Source organism: Atta cephalotes (assembly GCF_000143395.1).
Source record: "Atta cephalotes unplaced genomic scaffold scaffold00015, whole genome shotgun sequence".
Classification (NCBI taxonomy): Eukaryota; Metazoa; Arthropoda; class Insecta; order Hymenoptera; family Formicidae; genus Atta; species Atta cephalotes.
In genome coordinates, this window is record NW_012130079.1 from 2,725,735 (window position 1) to 2,747,941 (window position 22,207).

Genomic DNA, 22,207 nt, shown 5'->3' on the forward strand with positions numbered 1-22,207 from the left:
GTGTTAGTGTAGTAGTTAGTAGTTAGTTAGTAGTTAGTAACGTACGTACGTAGTAGTAGTAGTAGTACGTAGTAGTAGTCGTAGTGTCGTGTCGTGCGTGCGTGTGTGTGTGTGTGTGTGTGTGTGTGTGTGTGTGTGTGTGTGTGTGTGTGTGTGTGTGTGTGTAATATACAAAATTTTAAACTTATATGCAAATTGAGTTTATTTAAACTCGTTAAAAATATTATTTTTTAGTTTTATTTTATAATATTTTATAGACGTTTTATTTTATAGTAGATTATAATTCATTCATAGCTCCTCGATTATTTAAAAATTAAAATTACAGAGATTTAAATTCAATCTACATATTTTTTTTATCCATTGTTACGTATATAAAATAAATCATCGAGAGTCTGTTTTAGAAATCGTAATTCATTCTGCGTTGTATTACTTGTTGTTGTTGATACTTGTTAGAAATCTCCACTTCAACTTCTCTCTTTAAATTATCAGGTAGCTGATCCCATACAGTTTGAGGCACGGTATCTGAAAAATAATGTTAATCTTATTTGTAAACATCATAATAACAATTTTGAATTTAAAACGTTTTGCACATTTCCCTGTGCATTATTCTGTTAAAAATTTATGTCATTTTTTTTATTTGTTGGAATAACTATGTCATGTTTCATAATTAAATTATAATAAGAGTTTAAATCTCTGATGCATTAAATTTGCGCTTTGTAAAAATGCTGTCGAGATTACCTGTGCACTTATATAGTAAATCCGACCAGATGATCATCTCCTGCGAAAAGCAGTAGACACCCAGTTTACCACCTTGCAGAGTCGAGTCGAACACGTTCCCAGAGTCGATTATCTGCTGTGTGCCCTGATACAGCCAGAATCTGATCAGGCCGATCTTAGGTCTGTGCAACAGATGCCATCTGTATGATACTCTTGGCTGCCAACTGATCCCCGGTTCTCTCCACAAGACCCTCACCTGATTGGGGATGTCTTCCTTGTGCCAGAGACTGTTTCGGAGCATCTCACCCGGTCCGGTGTCGGACTGAACGAGCTTCATTACAAACCCAGGCTCCGCTTCAGCACGGAATGGGGATGGTTCCCAGTAAACCTGCGCATTCCTCTTCCAGTAAACAACGTAAAAATGTCGATTATCCTGGTAGGAAAAGACGAAGCCCGCAAAATCGTCGTCGTCATCGTGATTATCGATGTAGAAAGTTCCTTCAAAGTCAGCATTACTTAGCTCGTCCGGTCCTTTGTAGATAGAGAAATCAATGAAAAGGATATAATTATTGCAAACGAACTAATTAATAATGAAAAAAATTAAGATTTTATCTTCTTTTATACTCGTTGAATTTCAAGCACTACAATATAAATATAAATAATTACAATATAAATAATTTACAATACAATATAAATAATTTATATTGTATCGCAATTTTAATAGCGCGAATTCCCAATAGTTTGTTTACTTTCTCTTGTTTTTTATTTATTTTGATTACCTTATTTAGTTTTTTGAAGAACATTGTAGAAATTTATTGAAGAGGGATTTGAAGATTTTATATGTCTTTTTCATATATCTTTACGATAGATATATATAAACCTACCTATTGCGATTCCGGGATCGCTGTTAAGAAGCTGTTGAATCTCAGCACCTTCATGATGAATTCTCCATACGGGATCTTGTTGCGCTGTACCGTATGGATCGAGAGCGACTGTAAAGTATTTACGGAAATCCGTTGTCCATACTAAACTGTTATTTGGACAGTTGTCATGGCTATTAATAACTGTATCGTTGTCATTATCGTTCCAGCATGCATCGCCAATGCCATCGTCTATAAAACACAAATTATTATCTATTATTAACTATTATTCTCCATGTTTTGATAATATTTCCTTTTCCACAACTAATAATAATAATAATAACAATGTTTCACAGAAGGCATTACATTAAAATAAATACTAAATTTTAATAAATATTTGTATTGAATAATTCTAAATAAATATTTACAAAATGTATACATTTAGTAATTCAATAAAAAATAATAATTGAATCAAATTAATAGTTTTTGTATCAAATATATAATATATATATATATATATATATATATGTTTTATTTATTTGTTACAACTAAATATATATTTATACTTCTATTCAAAGAAGTATGTATTATTAAGATTTAATAAATTTTTTTATTGTGCAATATTCTGTTTAAAATCAAGGAAATTTTGATTTAATATTTTAATATAAAATTTTATATTTCTGTCTACAGAAAAAAAATTAGATTACAATCTAAATCTTATCATGAAGGAACCCGTTAAAACTTACGGGGATTAAGATCACGCTGATCCAAATTGTAGACGTAAGGACAGTTATCGCTCTTGTTAGGTATACCATCTCCGTCGATGTCGTCATCGCATTCATCGCCCATGCCGTCATGATCGCCGTCGTTCTGTCCGGGATTCGCCACGTCCGGACAATTGTCCTTGTCATCCTGGACACCATCCCTGTCGCGATCCGAATTAGTATCGCAAACATCCCCAACGCCATCGCCGTCGATATCATTTTGGTCAGCATTGCTAATATTAGGACAATTGTCGCAGATATCGCCGATGCCGTCCGCATCGATGTCGCGCTGATTTGAATTCTTTAAGTTGATACAGTTGTCTTGATTATTGGGTATACCTGAACAATATCCCTTTATTAGTTACATCATTTATTGTCAACAATTTCAACTAGTAATTTTTTAAAATGATGAAAAAATGTGTGAAAATTTTTAATTCAAAATAAAATAGAATAATAATATTTGAGATTTTAAGAATAAATCTAATATAGTAATAAAAAATATCTATGAGCCTCCATGAAATTGGTACGTAAACTAATTTATACACCAACATTTGTAAAGATTCACATAATCGTGTATATGTGTGTGTGTTGCTTGTATTCTTTTTTAAAAATTTACCATCGTTATCCAAATCGTTATCACACGCGTCACCTTCGCCATCGTCGTCAATGTCCTCCTGATTAAAATTCCAATTCATCGGGCAATTATCACAGGCATCACCGACTTTGTCGTTATCGCTGTCGAGCTGGTTTGAATTATAAATGAGCCAACAGTTATCGGTGAGATTCAATACGCCGTCATTGTCAGCGTCATCGTCGCAAGCGTTACCGATACCATCACCGTCGGCATCCTCCTGGCCACTGTTCGGTACCGTCTTACAATTGTCAGCGTAACAACGACGGTCGTGGCAATTAAGACTACTATCGGGGATACCGTCGTTGTCGCTGTCGGGACCACAAAAATATCCATTTCCGGTCCAACCAACATGACACTACAAAAGATTTTGATTAAAAGAGACGAATTTTAATCAGTAAAATTAGATAATAAAATAGGGATTGTAGTTACAATTTATTATAATTATAAAAATTTAAAGAGAATTGCAAAGATGAGATGACAGCTCTATTTTTTATTAATTTTTTAAAATATTAATATCCAAGTTCATTCCACTAATTGTAAGCTCATATTTTTATTTATATTTTCCGTTTTCGTTGGATGATAAGTACACAATAGAGACGCTTACCTTGCATGTGAATTCGTTGGCATACATGGCGATGCAATAGGCATTGACATCACAGACTGTTATCAAACCTGGGCAGACACCTTTCTGAACATGACATCCTGTCGTTCGATTTCCAACGTAACCACTTCTGCACGGACCACATCTGAAGGATCCCTTCAGGAACAGAAAGTAATATATTTGAAACATAGAACAAAATGGATTTTAATTTATTAAACATCCAGCAAATAAACCGACTTTATTTATCGTCATTTTAACATCAAAATGACAACAAATAATGCTAACTTGTTTGCTGAATAAACATCTCACCTCCGTGTTAATACACTCCGAATAGGGATCGCATCCGCCGTTGTTGGTCTCGCACTCGTTTATGTCCTGGCAGATTTGTTTTCGCGTCCTGGCCATTTCGACACCGACGCCTTCCGTCATCGGCCCCGTGTAACCTGTCGGGCAACGGTCGCATCTGTATCCAGGATGGAGATTCATGCACCGTACTCCGGGGTGACAGGGTCGTGCCAGCTCGCATTCATTCGCATCGAGACACACCGTGCCGTTACCCACATATCCCGGTGGACATGAGCCGCATCTACATCACATATGAGATTGACAAGAACCATAAAGCACAGGATACGTATATTCCACCACATTCTATTTGATTCGAAAAAATATAGAACGTACAATATATAAAACATGAAAAATAATTAAGCTAACTAGTAAGCAGACGTGAAAATTTTTATATCATTTTATATCAAATTTGTTTATATTAAATTTTACGAATTTGTTTGATTGCGTAATTTTGAGAAGACAAATTTCTTAAACAAGCTTTCATAATTTTTATAGAAAGAATTTATTTCAGTAAAAATTATATATAGGATTCGAAGAAAATATGCTTGTGAAACGTTTACTTGAAATACGGTGGACTGTAAATAGGATGGCATTTAACTTCCGGATGACAGGGATGACGGTCGCAAGGGTTTCTTATCCTGTCGCATCTTTCGCCATCGCCGATGTATCCGTTTGGACATCTGTCGCACCTGAACAGAATTATATTTAAATTACGACAAAGATTCTCGTGAAACATTCTATTTGTTATCATCTTTAATTTGTCTTATGTCCATTTCTACTACACAGATTAAGTTTAATCTTGATTCAACTTATTTTTTATCTTTTTTTAATTCTAATTCTACAATTAGAAAAGGATAAACAGTAAATTACAAATAGAGATTAAAGTTAATCTATACTTTTATCTTATTCCATTACAGATTTAAATGATTGTTAGAGACTTAGTGATGTTTTTCTTGCCTGTAGCCATAATCGTTATCATCGTAACACCGCACTCCCAAGAAGCATGGCCGTTGGAGGCAGGTGATGGGACTGATTTTGACGCAGACCCGTCCGTTTCCGGAGTAACCACGTAGACAGGGGCCGCACTGGGGTCCGCTCGGTGTGTTACGGCAATCGACGCCGGGATAGCACGGAGAGTTATGATCGCACGTGGATGGCGGCGGTGTTGGCACTACGGAATTACCGGGCTCGAATGACGAGTGAATTGCCAATTTTCGGGGAATTTTCGACAGCCGGTCTTCCATACGCGCCATACGTGCACACCGTCGAGCGGGCCCGGAGCGGGCCCAGAAAATTATGCAACGACCCAGCGTGTCGTACGTGCACGTGCAAGTGATGTACTTAAAGAGATTGACTTAAAATCGACGTCGCGGATCCTGCGCATTCTTAATCTCCTTAGAGTAAAGACAATGTAACAATGGGATAACCATTACATTATTATTGTATTTGCAAGCGTCCATCTTAATTTTTAATTTAATGAATTAATCATTTTCTGATATATTGAAATATTTATCTGAAGAAGAGAGACGAGAGGAAGCAAGTAAAATTTGTCTCGATTACATTGCAACAGGATCTTTATATTTTTTTTATATAAATTGTAAATTTGTAATTGAAGAACAATTAACTCGGAAATATTAACGACGTTTGATCTTTGCAAAAAGATCGCATTTTAAATGATTAAATGAAAGCTTCCGCTAGCTGCCCACATATTGAAAGAGATTGCGCAACGCAAGAATATAAGAGTCACAACAAAGTTGAATTTTTCTAACAACAGGCATTTATTGCGTTGAAAGATTGCTTAATACAAACTCGTTCCATATAAATAGATAGTCTCCGCTAACAACTGTCATGTACAGATTAACCCTTCGAGGGTGTGAAGGACGACGCGCGTGAGATAAATTAATTAGATTCATTCAACTGTGGCATTACGATGCAGTTTTGACTAACTTTTAAATTAAAAGAACTTATTATTTTCGAGCACGTGTCCTTTCAATACGACGGAACGTCACTCACCGGGGGGTATACGACACGCCGAACAATTTTCAATCAAATGGCGAAGATGTTGGGTTTCCATCCTCTATAAAACGAAATGTAAATCTTTCAAAAATTGCACACATTTTTTTTATAATTGAATAATAGCGATTTTTTTGTCAAAATGTTTTAATAATTAAACTTTATGTAATTTATAAATTAAAAAATGAAATATAAGAATTTACAAATTTTTATGTTTATTTTAATTTGAAATTATTATGAAAGCATTAATTTAAGATTCAAGGATATTAATTCATACATAATGAAAGAATTGCTTTATTACTTGATCGCTTAACTTACATTTAGTTCCAACTCCCTCCCGAGTTTCCTGGTAGCGTTGATTAATTCGTTCAAGGTTTTCACGATTTGATCATCGGTCTGGCAGACTGGAAAACACTTCCCGTGAGAACACATTAATTGACTTAATTTAATATCCGTTTATCTCACCTACCTTTCTCATCCAGACTTTGGATTCCGATGTCGCCTCTCCTGGGTACTCTTTTGCCGGATGATTCATCTGAATTAGGTATGTCTGTTGGATAAGGGTACGCATTCTGACCCAAACTACCGGGATACGGACTTCGGCCAGGTCGTTTAGGATTGTTGAAAGATTCGGACCTAACAGGTGACCCAACAGACTCGTTTGATATTAAGGGAGGATTTGTGTTAAAATTATATGATCTTGATTCATATAATCCAGATTGTTTGCCATAACCGTACGGATCCGATTTATCGAGCTTCGAACCTGATTGTTTGAATTTACCAGATTTAGCATGTTTTTTAGGGCGAGATATCGGAGGTTGTGAAGGACGAAATCCATGTGGATAGTCAAGATTGTCCGTTTCACCAGATGAAGAAAACGGATCGGAAGAGTCGTATGAATCGGGTTTGCTTTTGCCTTTTGGATGTCCCGAGTAATCTTTTTTCGTAGGTCGATTGCTATCACTCGAATGACCTTGATGTTTCTTATTGGAAGATTTCTTATGATCCCAGGAAAACTTTGAGTTACTGGAAGACCATTGACCCTTATTATTCGATTCCCATCCATTAATTTCATCACTTGTTTCGTCAAGTCGATCGATAGATTTATTTTGATAGTCTTCCTCAGAATCCATAGGTTGTGTCTTCGGCGTATCGATTTCGAATACTGAGGGTTGCTTCATTTCAGATAGGTTGTCAGGACATTGCTCTTTCCTCAGCACATCAGTGATGGTTGCAGCCTGATACACTTTTGTTCGCCATTTTCGTTCTTTGAACTAAAAGAATTTTATAACATGTTTATAAATGAATAAATATTGCTGTTAATCAAATAAATTTTAATTAAACGAATTAGTGAAGTAGATAATACAATAGAATTCCGTTTATTTACAGTATCTACACAAGCAAGTTTGCTTAAGTCCAAATCTGAACTCGTAGTTGAGTTCCTATTATCTGAACTACGGCGTCGTATAGTTGTAGTAATAGGAGCCCGATATGCTCGATTTCAATTTTCTGAACGTCAGCTTCTATTATTGGAACTAGTAAATTGGCAGAGAGTTAGTAGATCCCCGTTATCTAAATCATCGGTTATCGAAACTGTTTCCCCGATGTTTGAATAAATAGAGTTCAATTGTAATATATCAAGAAAATTATAATTATTAAGAGAAAAATTAACAATATTTTAAATACTATTTAAAATTTCTATCAAAATCAATATGGCAATTCAAAGAATCATTTTGATTTTAGTAGTAAAAGACATTCAAAGAATTGAATCGAGAATTGAAAATAATCGTAGAGTTATAATTGCATAAAGTCAGAATGTAATATCACTAGTGGCAGAAATAGGCGCGAATAATTCATTGAAACGAATTCAATTCATCCGAGTAGTCAGGGATCGTTGTGCCTGAGTTGGGTAAGCCAACCAGGTGCATGTAACAGAAGCAACTAGCTTAGGTCTTGTCAACCATATTTGGAAAGACGTCGTCCCACGTTTATGGACGTCACAAATAACACGTAAAAGAATAATAAGAAACTGCTATACGATCGTGAATGAAGAAAGCGACAGCAATTAAAAAATAATATCAGACAAACTTAAGTATACGAAAACAAGCGGGAATTTTTTTTTTATTTAAAAAGCAACTTCGGATAATGTATTAACGTTTTTTTTGTATTTTTAATTCCTCGGCAAGCATAAAAGAAGCGTGAATTGTCTTAACTAACATATGTGATAATATATATTCAAGATTTATCTAAATTAAAAACTTTATGAAAAATATTTTGTGAAAGATAAAAACTTACTACTTCCACGTATCCTTCTAGTGGGTCCATTTTCGCAGATATGTGGCGGAAAGTTATCTTGAACGGTATAGAACCCTCGTAATTACAATCGATGTACACATCCACGCGAGGATTAGGCTGCGCCTGATGCACCAGTAAAATCAGACTCTTCGGAGGAGTGTTCACTGAGAGGCTGTCCACTTTCACATGTGATGTGCTTCGTCGACCCGTATCATCGAGACTCTCAAGTATAACTGAAACGACAAACATTAAATAAATTAAAATAATGATAACGCAGAAATTTAAAAGATCGTGATTCAGGCAAATCTTGGCTCACCGCGTTTTGTTTGTCGATCGCTTATGAGCACTAATTTTGTTTTTCCCAGATATTTCACAGATAATAGAGTCTCCACTGGGCTACTGGAAGATCTTCTCTTATCCTTAAAGTTAGATATTGCGATAACGAATTCATCATCGAACCAAGCATCCTGCAGGCTTGTAGTTAGAGCTGTTGTAAAACGGCAGAATACAAAAAAGATAGAGTAATTAAAAATAATTCTGCATTTATATAATAAAAAGCTTAATTGTTAATTAAAAATTGTATTTTATTTATTCTGTTTAATATACATTTAAAGATATAATATAAAGAATTCTGCGAAAGAATACAAGAGTTGAGTGACCAAGAGTTGATCAATGCACTTAACCGTGAAGACGTCTCACGTATCACCGATCTCACGTTACTACCGGGTTTCTTGTCGCATCGCGCCGCGAATGGTCTTCAACATTATAGTCTAAGAAAGGCGAAGAAGAAAGTAACGGAAGAAATATTTTATTTTCGCAAGAGGGAAACGCGAATCGGAGTTAACATGATCATTGCTAATTCGTCAATATGGAATTATCCCTCATAAACATTTGTCACTTTCCTTATAATCAAAACCTTTACCTTCGTTAGGTATGATGTTACCATCGACGGCGTAGATAACCAACAGCCCAAGAATCAACAAAATCGGGACCCGCATACTGATGCGACCCCGATACACTTTGCGCGAGTATTCGGTATCGATCGTGGATTTCCAAAAATTAAAAAATGCAACCCAAATTTCCTGCAATCCCCTCAGTGCCACTCTCTCGTCTTGGAATCGTGATGCAATAAATTCTGACGGATACGACGGCACGCGCGCGGATGCAGAAGACACGGCCGCCGACTGAAGCGCGGATACGGACTGTCCGCGACTTTATACGTCGCCCACGAATACGGCTTTACAAACGAGATTTTGTACTTACTACTTGCATCTGATACGTAACGAGTAGAGAAAACACTGATGAATTAAGATAAATTAAGATTATAATCATTTTATTATTTTAAAAAGACTGCAAATTGTAATTGCATTTCTAAAAGAAAAACGATAGAAGAGCGACAGGCTGTTTGAGATTTAAAATTAATCTTGTAAACACACAGACAATAAAAAGAGAATAATGAAATAAAAATTGCAAATAAAAATCTTTACGTTCGAATATAATTTATATTTAAATTGGACAAAGAACGGTTGGAAAAATTAATTTATTTGTGAAGATTTTATCTCAAAAATATTATTTATTTAAATGTATATATTCATTTTTTGTGAAATTTACATTAATTTATTTGTGAAGATTTTATCTCAAAAATATTATTTATTTAAATGTATATATTCATTTTTTGTGAAATTTACATTTTATTACATTATTGGATGCATTTTAATTTTTATTAAATCAATTCTGCAATTCAAAATGGACAGTGGAGTAAGCAATATTATTGCCGTATGATCTGGCTGAATGATTAATGGTATCGTCAATACGTTACTCCGACATTATTGTATGCATCCGCCCACAAGGTGTTTTTAACGATATGAAATAATCATAGCGGAAAGGTGTGTCAGAGCCGGCGCTAATATAAATTAAACGCTTCCTTCTACGGTGACACGAGGAATTTCTCGGCGAAATCGATTAATATGCAATACTCATTCGCACATTAGCATTGTGTGCTTTTTTTTGGAATGCACCTGTACCTGTAAAACCTATCATCACATCGCAATATTTATAGACAAGTCACTATAAGGAAATTCTGTAGGAAGGTAGCCAGCTTTCTGCATTCGTAATTTCTTCTTATTGATATATTAACCTTTTTTTATAGCTAAAAAAAACTACTCCAACTCTCGGAGAGAGTTTCTGTGACAGGAGTTTAGGTCTTTTCGATGCGACGGACCTTGCAACATGTATGTAACAATATCGCTGGTGTGCCAGTTACACGTGGGAAGTGGTCCCACCTACACATCCACACCAGTTTCAAACCGTAGACACGTTGCAGCCTAGTTTCCTCCATGGTGATATACACGGTGTCTCCAAAAAAATTTGCCAATCTTTCATTCAAATTTAATCTTCGAATTCGAAGATAAAAAATAGTGAGTGCATAAGCAACATCCTTAACTCTAACAACGTTAAATACATGAATATTTTGCAAATTAGATATTTATGACTTATACAAATTTTCAAAGAACATACAAAAGTCAACATTTGTTGTTAAGGATAAAAATAATCCTTAACAACAAATTTTGTAAAAAGTTATCATTTTGACTGTTCATGACAACAAAATAAAGTCATTTTAATTTTCTCTTAATTTGATATATTTTTTTGATTTATTATAAATTTCTATGTATTTCTTTTAATACTTTTTCATTTTTCATTCGATATTTTGTCATATTTGACTGATTGGTGATGTTTCTAATTTACAAATAGATTGATTTGTTGTACTACCAAAGGAATTTGAAAATTTATGGGCGGAAGATTATTGCTCTTAATCGATTTCAACACGTCATGCCATTTTTCGTTCACGTGATACACGTGCCGTAGCGAACACGCGGAACGAAAGGGATCGCTTCGGTCTCTGCCGTCATTTCGTCTTCGTCATTATCTACGTTTCAACCGTATTGGATGCTGACCGAGACTTAGCGTGGCCGCACTGTACAATGCGATCAATTTTCCATCCTAATTGACCGACATTACAGATGTGCGGGTTGAGTCTAATGTATATAACTAGCCTGTTATATAGAGTCAGACTTCGAAGTCAGTACGAAGTCACGCAGATTTAACTCAATTTAAATTAAGCTGACGAACGTTACAGAGATGCATCTGCAGATTCCGGGAAAGAGACGCTGACTCCCTTACCTGTTATAGACCGAAATACATCATTACGTGTATCATATTACGTTACCCGATCACGCAGGAATAATAATCTGAATATTACACGCGTGTCACAAATTACAATTTTCCTTTTTTTATTTATGGAAAATATAGACAGAAACACAATAGATTGAGTGCTTATCCTTTAAAAGTTTTTAAGTAATGAAACAGGATTGCGCGATGCAAACACACACATTTTGTTCGATATCTTTTTCCTTCTTATAAAAATATACGGAACATAAACGGTATATAAATAGCTTACGTAACTTGTTTGCACAACCTTGTGTCGCGAAAGTATATACATACATAAAAAAAAAGAAAGAACACATACTCGAAGAAGCATTCATGGTTGCATTTGCAACGTTTGCTTATATCGAAACAAATACATATAAAAACTTAGTCTAGAATCTTCTTTTAAAAGTTCTTATCTAACTTGAAAATAAATACATCTAGAAACAAATGAATACATAGTTCACTTAGGAAAATCTCTGTTTTTTCGTCGCGTTTCTTCAACTTCGTCAGAGGATCTTCTTCTTCCATCGCGATTTAATTTGATCGATCACAGTCGCTTTCACATCTCGCCTAATCTCATCATACATCTAGAGTAAGATGAGAACTTTTGAACAGCTCTGCGTACACGATAGTTTCCGGACAATATCTGCACGTGAATGCACCGTCATGTAAGATGCAGTTTGCAGCATTTGACAGCACTACTGCTGAAACTTATTTTCATAAAAGAACGCAGATATTTAAGCTAACATCGTTGATTTAAACGCATCTATTCGAGCCGATGAACATCGCATTCATTGACAATCGAGAAGTTTGATGGATAGGGACAGCGGCGTGACCCGGGTCTCGATGGTGGCTGTACGCATCGGCGCCTAGAACGAAAATAGAAATTTTCGTGGAACTTGGAACTGCCGAAGTCTTAAATCTCGTTTAATCGTCTGTCTTGAAGCTTGAATGTTTTTCTTAAACGTTGAACATTCAATGTTGTTTTTTGTAATTGCGGTTATCATATAATAGAGTTTTCTTCATTTCTTCAAGAAAATATCGATGTGTAATTACTCTTCTATTAATCGCATGGAAACATGCAAGATGTGAAGTCAGGGGGGGGGGGGGATTTACTTATCAATTAGTAGAGAAAAATATCTAATTATCGAGATAACAAATTACCATTACGATCATGCGATGAACGTCTGTTATATGAAGTTGGAGGGTTAAAAAAAATCGGCAATGTTATTACGAAAATGGTGAAAATGGAATCTCTGGCGTATGCGACAACAGGAAGTTCCACAGTTGTGTTGACGAGCTTCAGAAGAGGATGGGACTGAAGCTGTGTCTAGAAATACAGGCAACAACCAACTGTTAACTTGAATGTATGAGTAGAAAAAAATGAAAGTGTTAATGTAACTTTTCAATTTTTAGCAAACAAGAGCCATGGAAATATGCTTCTTTTTTAATGCGGTATAGATTTACTTTTGTCTTCATAAGATGTTAAAATATCTCTTGCAATTGTATGGATAAACGTAGCATTAACAACATGTAGAGCGCGAATTGATGTGACAATTACACGAATTCGTCCTGAATCAAATTCTATTTCACGCTTAAAATGATGCTTAAAATGAATTTGATTTAATGGCTGTAAGATCGTTATATGTGCATGTCAATTTAAATTTTTTAATGCAAAACTTTGTCGATAAAATAATTTATGATTTTATATGAGATGTCATTGAAGTTAATGATGTCTCAGACTAAAAGCTTCATTGAATTGAATAAAATTTACAGCGTCATAACGTTCGAGATAGATAATACTTACTTTATTTCTTTGACGAATATTGAAGATACCGTAGATGATGGGATTCATGCTAGAGTTGGTGCACGCGAAGAAGAAAAGGGCTCTCTGAATACGTTCGTCGACTTTGAGGGCTGATGATCGATCAATCCAATACCTGTTTGCACGCGTTTGCCGATAAAGATCACAGAATTTAATAGCGAGATTTTTAATATAGGAGATGTTATTTTCCTTTTTGTAAGATAGAATTTGCGTATCTATAGCCGTGAACGTCAGTCACGTCAAAGTCGTACATTATGTACATCAATCATTGATCTTTTTTATATACTATTATTTACATAATCTGGCGATACTGTCAACTTTTTGAAATGCGTATGTTATTATTATATATCGCGATTGATTTTTTGACGAAACGAGTTGACGAGAAAAATTTTAGAAATTAAGAGTAATCATAGACTCACCAAACGCTCATCACATAGTAAGGACTCCAACAGATAATGAAGACAGCGATAATGGTTATCGTCATTTTTAAAGTGCGTACTCGCGCTCGGCTTAGAAAACTGCATGAGGAGCGACGTATTCTATCTACAAAGAATACCTGTTTAGTATACCGCATCATTTATTTATTACTATACGTATTAGATAGTATCTCTTATTAAATTTGTATTTGTTAAATAAATCAGAAATACAAATACGAGAAAAAGTTTGGTAATAGCAAAATGTATTTTGTTTAGCGAATTGGTGTGTGCAATATTTAGAATATTATCAAACATAATAATAGTAATCAATCTATGATGATAATTATTAAATATTTAGACAAGTAAAATTAGTTAATTTTTTATTACATTAGCCGAACATTCGAGTGAATTTATTTCATTTAACATTAAATAACTATTACTTAAATAACTAGATTCTTTTTTAGTGCACGTGCTTCAAATAATTTTGAGCGTGCAATATGAATAATTCTTATAGCGCGATAAATTACATTCAACCATACCTTCACTTCTCTCCCTGGATCTACGGCAGATCTCCATGAAAATACTGGTGTAAGTATAGAATATTACAATAAGGGGACACCAATACATCACTACCATACCGAACAAACTGTAGAAAACTTCGTGCACGTACGATGGGAAGATATTGAACGTTATACATTGCGTATAACAAGTGTAATTTGGATGCGTCTCAAGATGGAACACCAACATCTACAAGAAACGAAATTTAGCGCTAATCATGAAGCGAAGTGGCATTTTATGCAATTTGAATAAAAATTAATGTACCTGTGGCATGGAACAAAGTATAGAGCCAATCCACGCAAGCATCAGCAATATCTTCCCTCTCCTGTGAACATCTAATATTTGGAGAGGTCGCATCACGGCGTAATATCTAGAAGATGAAGTTACATGTGTAGTCTTATCCAAAACGTGCGATTATTCTAAATACCGCAAATCGTGTTAACGTATTCCGCGGCAGAAATATCCCGAATATATCATAGATATCCTATTGACATTGCGTTATTAAATTGTTTTTATTGTTATATATTAATGATACTGATGTAATTTGGACATTCTGCTGTATGGGATACAACGTTCAATGGATTGGAACTAATAATGAATTTAATTGGATGCACTCACAATCAGTGCTCATTAGTGCATATATATTAAACCTATATTACTATTGCATTGTACATAATTGCCGATTAAAGATGTGTTTTGACAAATATAAAAACGAGTTAAACTGTGAAATCTTCAACATATTTTGTTGTACTATTAAATAAAATATATGTTTTATAATTCGAAATATTTACATTTTATTTTTATAATTAGATTAAATCAGTGTACAACTTTTAGGCTTTAATATCCAGTGCGTACTAAAAGTGTCGCAGAATAAACGCGATTTATGGTTATTGTTGTGCTGACCTGTCTATACTTATGCAGATTATTACAAAGGATGAAAGATACAGGCCGAATGTCCTGAAGAAAGCCATTATGCGACACATCGCGTCTCCTGCTTCCCAGGATACCGTGCTCGCCCATCCGATTTCGAATGGCATCATCAGGAATGTCACCTGGACAATGACAAGATGCAACATATCTCATGTTTGTTACATTGAAGCGCAAATCGCGAACGGTATGATTACTTTATCGCAAGTTATTTGCGCTCGCAGCGTTATACTTACAAAGAGATCAGCGATCGACAAGTGCATTACGAGATTCTGTATCCGGGATTTGGACTTTCGTTTTTTTATTATGGTCAGCACGGAAATATTTCCAATGGCCGATATCACCATTAGGATGCTATAAGTGATGATCGTCACCAAGTGGCCGTCATTGAAACGCAATTCGATTGGCAGTTCAGCGTGAATAGTGCCATTGCACTTGAAGCTCTCTTCGTCCTCGGCCTCATCTAATTGCATTACGTTCCCCATATCATTGAAGATTAAATTGTCAATCATCTGAAACTGTCACGATCTTGTTAAAGATATATCTTTCGCAATCATATATTTTCTCGATTTGCGGATTTTAATTGCGGAATTACTTCAAAAGTTTTTCCTTATCTGAAAGTTTATAGAATAATAAAAAGAAATGTTAGAGGATACGATTCGTTGTGGTGATGTGAATTCGAGATTTCATGCTCACACTTTTAGCTTGGAAAGTTTGGGAAATAAAATCCGAATAATATATATATCTAAAGAGAATGAAATAATACGTAATTATTCAAACAGATACACGTATCATGACGAACGTTTGCCAGATCGTATTTGTTTGTATTTAGTGATTTGGTCTTTAAATGTAATACATAGATAACATCAAAGAATTGCATTACAAAGTGATCTGCGATTCAAAGCTTGGATAACTAATCGCGATTGAAGAAAAAAAATGAGATTAAAACATAAAAAAAAGATCTTTTAAACTTTTATTTTTTATTTATCTACTATATTAAATGCAAAACGCAAAATGATTTTGCTGTAAAAATCACTTAGCTTCTCAAATTAATTTCCTATTATTTCTAAAAAAATATTTATATGTGAAGAGATATTTAAAAAAAGAAAATATAAAATAGTTTTCAGACAGAATATGTTTTTTATGAGGTGTTTATATTGTTTTGTGTCTTACGAGAAAAGGGATGGAATCGCCTTCACGTTGCAGAGCTTCGGGTTGAATGATCGCATAAATCCTGAATTACATTGTAAATCAGCCGAAGAGAGCGTGCCGAGTGCAAAATAATATATTTCGAAGCGACATTCGTCGATCGCGATCTACTTGTAATTGTGTCGCCCCTGTGTGCTAGTGATAACGAACCCTCATTGTGCGGGGTGTGTTATAATACTGATTCGTTTTACTTCTCGAGTTCTTGTTGACATACAGAAGCTTCGGCGCAGGTCCGAGCGACGTAGGTGTTGAAGCCCAGGCTCGAATGCTTGTTTCTACCAATGTAGTTTAATTTTAATCTTGATCTAATTATCCAAGCAGAACAATAAGTCATTATGATGTCAAAATAACTCCAAAACGATTAAAAGTTATTTTTCAATCATTTTCGATTTATTTTCACGTTATCATGACTTGTTGCTCTGCTTGGATTAACTCTTTATTTTTTTCTAATTCTAAGAAATAAAAAAGATTGAAAAGTAAGTTGAACCGAGATTAAAATTAATCTACATTGATTGAAACGGGCATTAGTCTACTATTTTTGGTAACTGTTTACGAACTGTTATATTCTTTGAGAACTGGTCAAAATCGCACTTGGTTGTTCATTAAGAAGAAAAAATGAGATAAAATAAAAGAAAGATATTAGAAAGAAAGCAACTCATATATCTTATTGCATTGCTGCAGTTTTGATATTAAATCATCAATATGGATCGCGTTCCAAAGTACCAAATCCGCCTTATATCATTTAACATGCGCAGAAATACGGAACTAAACTTCGGCCTCGAGGCACAAAGTGCATCGGGGGGGGGAAAACACGTTAAGATATCATTAACAAGTTGTTTTTCTTCAATTAATTGCTGTAATAAACTTCATTTAATCGTGGTGTTCGATTTTTTGGGGATTTAAGTGATATAAATGTGACGCTTGTTTTGGTAGAATTAATGCACTAACACTATATGCCTCAAGTAAATATAGGAAATAGGTTAAAAAATGTTATCAAATATAACATCATTTACACAAAGTCAAAATAAAATTGATGCAAAAAATTGTTGCTCGATTTTCAGCATATTTTCTGAAAATCGAGTAATTTTTCTACGACGCAGAATAATGTGCTGAATCAATATAGTACGAAATGTTCGATAAGAGATTTCAATACGTTAGGAGAAAATAATTTTTCTTCCTGGATGCCGATAATTATCGCGATCCTTTATCTGAATTCTCGTTATTTTCACAATATATATATTTTGTGCGAATGAGCGACATGGTTGATACGACGCTAACTGATTTGCCTTGATTTCGGTTCAAATATGATTTGCGCAATTTATTTCAACAAAAAAAAAAAATAAAAACAGACTATTAAATGTTTTCGTCCAGGAACGCCTAGATTAGATTAGACTAGAGGCTTTGTTTACATGAGATTAAGTACAGCGTCAATCGTAATAAGCACGCGTTTTAGCTCTTATAACAATTATATCAGTAATTATATCAAATAATTTGCCAATTATATGAAGAAAGATATTTATAAATTTGTATCGGATTTTATATGACGTAAAAAGCGTAGAATATGATGCTATCGGAATGGAGTCGTTTATATCATTCAATTAAGAATCCTCCTTCGCATGAAGCTTCATATCGACGTATCGATATAATGTAATTCGTCGGGCAATAAAACCTGATTAATGTTCCGCGTATTTAGGACGCGTTGCGTAAAAGATATCAAATTATAAATTAGAAATATTTAAAAATTAAGAATTTATTTGTCGCAAAAGGAAAACTGAAGTGAATCGATACGAGGACGATTAATCATTTTTGAAATTAAAAAAAATTATTTTTTATATAAATATAATGTTTGTATAATTTGCTGTTATTTGTTTTCGAACAGTAAATAACTGCGACAAAATGTCAATGCCGACGACGTCTGTCTCTGTGATGATTTAGTTCCTAACAAGAAAGATGATAGATAACTACGACGTGAAGATAATACGATTTATGGTTGTACAGTTTTTCCTTCGGTTTCCCTTAGAAATATTTTCTAGTTTTTATTTGTATTTTCAATAAATATAAAAAATAAATATTATCTCTACACTCTTATTTTTTAAATAAAAATACATTAAGAAAAAATTGTATAAGAATAAATCGTATGTCTTTTTCGATGAGAAAAAATTTGCAAAATAATATTTATTCGACCAATTGCTTACTCGGTGCAATTTCGCAGCTTCGATATATGAACTTATTCTTGGCACTTCTTTATCCACTTCGTTCCCTTTCAAATTGTAAACTGCAATTTATAATTTTTAATAATTATAATTTTCCAATTGAGTTACTCATGTGAGATTTAATCGACGATGCAAAGTGTCGGTTAGCTTCAACCAGATTTTGATATTGAAAAAAATCTGAAACTCTGCTTTTAACAGCGAAATCCCATTGACTGTGCACCGTAGCTTCTTCGTGAAAATGAGAAAACTTCTGCCACGATTATCTCTTTCTTGCGAATAATCGCGGAATTTTCTAATCGCGCTGCTTCACCCTCGCGCGTGAACCTATGGCAATCGCGAGCGCATTTTCCACGTGCATGGTCTCAATCCATTTTCTTGACTGAGATTATCGCATAAACGCTGACACACATCAGTTCGATAGAACAATCGAAAAAAATTCCGTATCGCGGCGAGACGAAAAAAAATTAAGAAGAAAAATAAAGAGGAAAAATAAAGAAGAAAATAAAGAGAAGGATTTATCGTCTACGTCGAAACGTATAGAAGGACGCGCCCCGTTGGATATCGCAAGTTTCGCATAACGCGGGGGAATGCGATTATATATGCGGATGCACGTGATCGACGACTGCTAAACAACGGAATTCGGCCAAGTAAGTATAATTAAGCGCGCGATGATTGACGCGGGACTGCCGATCCCGCGGAATGCTTGCGATTTACCCGCCGACGCGAACACTTAGGCCAGCGTCAAGGGTCAAATGTCAAATCTCCGCTGATAGAACTATAACGTGTCAGAGACAGTGATGTTGGTCGAGCACACAAACGGAAAGTGACCGGAGGGACGGAGAATTCGTGAAAGAGGCAGAGATCAATGTGAATGAATCGTACATATTTGCTTGGAGAAACGAGTATATCTTTGGACATTTCATCATATATTGATGTTAATTAACGCTACTATTTCTCTATCACTTTCTAATGATGCTATGGAAAAAATATCTTCTGGATGGAACACAGTCATAAGACGTTATCATGACTTCATTTGTCACATATAAATAAGGTCATAATAATGTAACAATTTAAAATACTTAAATTTAACTTAAATTTAATACTTAAATTAAACTTTTAAAGAATTAAAATATTACTTCTGTAAAGTTTAAATTTTATAATGCAAACATTCAGGTAGAATATAGAATTATAATAATATCATAAAAAATCATGACCTTATTATCATGACCTTATTTGTCATTTACAAGTTCTTTGTCACTTATAAATGACAAATGAAGTCACAATGATATTCTTATATGATGTTATTGTGACTTCTATGTCTATCTGAGCTTATGTTATAAGATTTAAACTTTACAAAAGTGTATTTTAATATTTAATGTTATACGTATATTCATTATAAATGACAAATAAGATCATGATGAATAACGTTCTTTGATTATTGTGACTTTTATATTCTACCTGAGTTTGCGTTATAAGATTTATATTTTATAAAAGTATATTTTAATATCTTTTGTTACAATTTAATTATGTTTTTAATTCTTTAAATTCTTTATATCAAGATACTGTTTTTTTTAGAGGAAAACTAAAGACAATTCCAAGAACAATAAGTTACGATGATTAATGTCCAAACATTAAAATGAATCGGAAATGATAGAAAAATGACTTTTAACGATCATTTTGGAATCATCTTGATATCATAATAACTTGCTGTTCTATTTGGAGGATTATTATAGTAGTATTGAAAAACTAAAAGAGCAACATTTATAACTTGATTCTAAATATTCTATTAGCTCCGGGATTTTTATCTTTTGCACATCTTGCTTCCCAAAGTAGCTTAGTATAAACATCCACGAAGTGTTAACAATCACAAAGATTAGCAAAATGTCACTGACTATTTACAGGAAAATTTTGTACTAAACACTTTAATTATCAGTACATGAAGTGTATGTGCATATGAATAATGATAAGATAAAAAAGAAAAATAAAAATAATATGACGCAAACTAAAATTTAAAGTTAGAATTGAAATTGAACAGAGCATTTGCCATATGTAATGTAAATACATACATCATAAATAATTTTCTTCTTGTTGAAATGGAAGAAGAACTTGCTCTATCAATAAATCTCAAACCGTAAAACTCATTTAAAAATTTAAACATTGACTTACTATCTGATTTTATAAAGCAGAATTTGTTTGAACAAAATTAAATACTTTTCTACAATACTATCTATTTGCAAAAAATGCGTAGGATATTATAAGTTCTAAAGCAATTGTTATATAATTTATGACTAGGTATTTATTCATATGAACGCGCAGGTTTAAATATGGCATCAGTTTCCCTCTTCTTGTCACGTGATTAACTTTAGTTCACCATTTGTGGATTCACTACGATGGCGCTAAAAATTGCCTTCCAATAGAAACATTCTAGATTCTAGGGCGTGTTCAGTCGATTATGTATCTCGAAATGAGATGAAAATTACAAAAATTAGCAAATTCACTAGAATATTCATAATTTAATTGGTCAATATCTAATGAATTCTTTTATAATTTTCACCTCGTATCAAGATACACAATTGATTCTCAGATTCCCACCCGAAATGCTTCCCAGATGCTATCCTTGTTTAACATTCGATAAACAACAAGAAAATATTTTAATCTAAAAAATCCGATTTTATACCAATATCGATTAATCGGCATTAACTATCAACCGTAATTGGTCAATTCTACTAAACAGCAAATGTGATTGGTCAATTAACAGCCGATTAGTAACTGGCATTTTTCGTAAAAAAAAACTTCGTAGAAAAAAACATGTCAATCAGATGATTTGTTAAAGCTGTACATTTTCCGCCAGTTTGAAAAACGTGAATTCGAGAAAAATGTGTTTAAAGTTTTATTTTATAATAACTTTTTGTTAATAATATTTTGCAACTTAATTTAATTAGCGATTCCTGGCCTATAATATCAATTTCTCCTTCTGTTCGAAGAACAAATGTTTTGCTGCATTTGAGCCCTTCTTCTTTCGATTTTTGTTTGTTTTGCGCATAATACCTTGATTTTTGATCGATGCAAAATCTAGTTTAACAAGTCATAAATTGTTTTAAAATTTTGAATATTGCAAAATCTTTTTACAGGCATATTCTACACACTTAAGAGATGTAAAAACTGTAAAAAAAAATCGATTTTTTTCACTCTCTAAAGAATAGAATCTCCTTAAGTAATGTCTTAAGTAATATCTTAAGTTAATGGCTGCAGCACAGACTCTCGCATAATGCATAGCTCATAAGGGAATTAACCAATCGAAATCCTTCTTTTCTATGAAATGATAGGAAAAAAAAGATTCTGATTATTTTATTTGCTTATGCATTATGCGTTATGCATTATGCAAAAGTCTGTGCTGCGGCTTTTACGCGGCCCTGATTGGTTCGTGACATTTAAGACTGTACTTAAACAGTCTTAAATATAAGAATCGATTATGAATTAACACTGACTTAAGAATAAACAGTTGCAAGTTGTTTTTTTGAACGTAGTCAATACTAAAAGCATAGATACAACATGAATTAAAGATTTTTAGCTGTTCGTGCATTTCAAAACACATTTCAGAAGTTTGTCTTGTTTAGTTATAG

General features: G+C 33.8%; 2 protein-coding genes across 3 annotated transcripts; both read right to left on the reverse strand.

The window, feature by feature from the left end:
* Window positions 1-397: 397 nt before the first annotated feature.
* On the reverse strand, window positions 398-9,227 carry LOC105618023 (cartilage oligomeric matrix protein). Its single transcript, XM_012199562.1, has 16 exons — window positions 9,152-9,227; window positions 8,546-8,716; window positions 8,230-8,462; window positions 6,716-7,208; window positions 6,404-6,595; window positions 6,253-6,338; window positions 5,935-5,998; window positions 4,879-5,092; window positions 4,482-4,610; window positions 3,886-4,162; window positions 3,580-3,732; window positions 2,958-3,330; window positions 2,324-2,680; window positions 1,602-1,829; window positions 739-1,248; window positions 398-522 (listed from the first exon to the last, which is right to left on the reverse strand). The coding sequence occupies exons 1-16, from the start codon at window positions 9,225-9,227 to the stop codon at window positions 398-400; spliced, it is 3,681 nt and encodes a 1,226-aa protein (XP_012054952.1).
* Window positions 9,228-12,192: 2,965 nt separating this feature from the next.
* LOC105618024 (gonadotropin-releasing hormone II receptor) lies at window positions 12,193-15,674 on the reverse strand. 2 transcript variants are annotated; one of them, XM_012199563.1, is made up of 8 exons: window positions 15,399-15,647; window positions 15,139-15,287; window positions 14,500-14,605; window positions 14,217-14,424; window positions 13,681-13,804; window positions 13,244-13,376; window positions 12,601-12,766; window positions 12,193-12,305 (listed from the first exon to the last, which is right to left on the reverse strand). In XM_012199563.1, exons 1-8 carry the CDS (start codon window positions 15,645-15,647, stop codon window positions 12,193-12,195), a joined length of 1,248 nt encoding a protein of 415 aa, XP_012054953.1. The 2 variants fall into 2 exon arrangements, with proteins under 2 accessions (XP_012054953.1, XP_012054954.1); XM_012199564.1 differs by lacking the exon at window positions 12,601-12,766 and having other exon boundaries at window positions 12,228-12,305; window positions 15,399-15,674.
* Between the last annotated feature and the right edge of the window lie 6,533 nt (window positions 15,675-22,207).

What these genes read in the sequence shown, in the direction of transcription:
- LOC105618023 (XM_012199562.1), bottom strand. Translation starts at nt 9,227, where the DNA reads ATGCGGGTCCCGATTTTGTTGATTCTTGGGCTGTTGGTTATCTACGCC. An exon ending in TAGAAGGATACGTGGAAGTA is followed by an intron (nt 7,209 to 8,229) that starts GTAAGTTTTTAT and finishes AAATTCTTTTAG; the next exon opens with TTCAAAGAACGAAAATGGCG. An exon ending in GGAGGGAGTTGGAACTAAAT is followed by an intron (nt 5,999 to 6,252) that starts GTAAGTTAAGCG and finishes TTCGTTTTATAG; the next exon opens with AGGATGGAAACCCAACATCT.
- LOC105618024 (XM_012199563.1), bottom strand. Translation starts at nt 15,647, where the DNA reads ATGGGGAACGTAATGCAATTAGATGAGGCCGAGGACGAAGAGAGCTTC. An exon ending in TACTATGTGATGAGCGTTTG is followed by an intron (nt 13,377 to 13,680) that starts GTGAGTCTATGA and finishes GCGTGCAAACAG; the next exon opens with GTATTGGATTGATCGATCAT. An exon ending in ATATTCGTCAAAGAAATAAA is followed by an intron (nt 12,767 to 13,243) that starts GTAAGTATTATC and finishes CTGTATTTCTAG; the next exon opens with ACACAGCTTCAGTCCCATCC.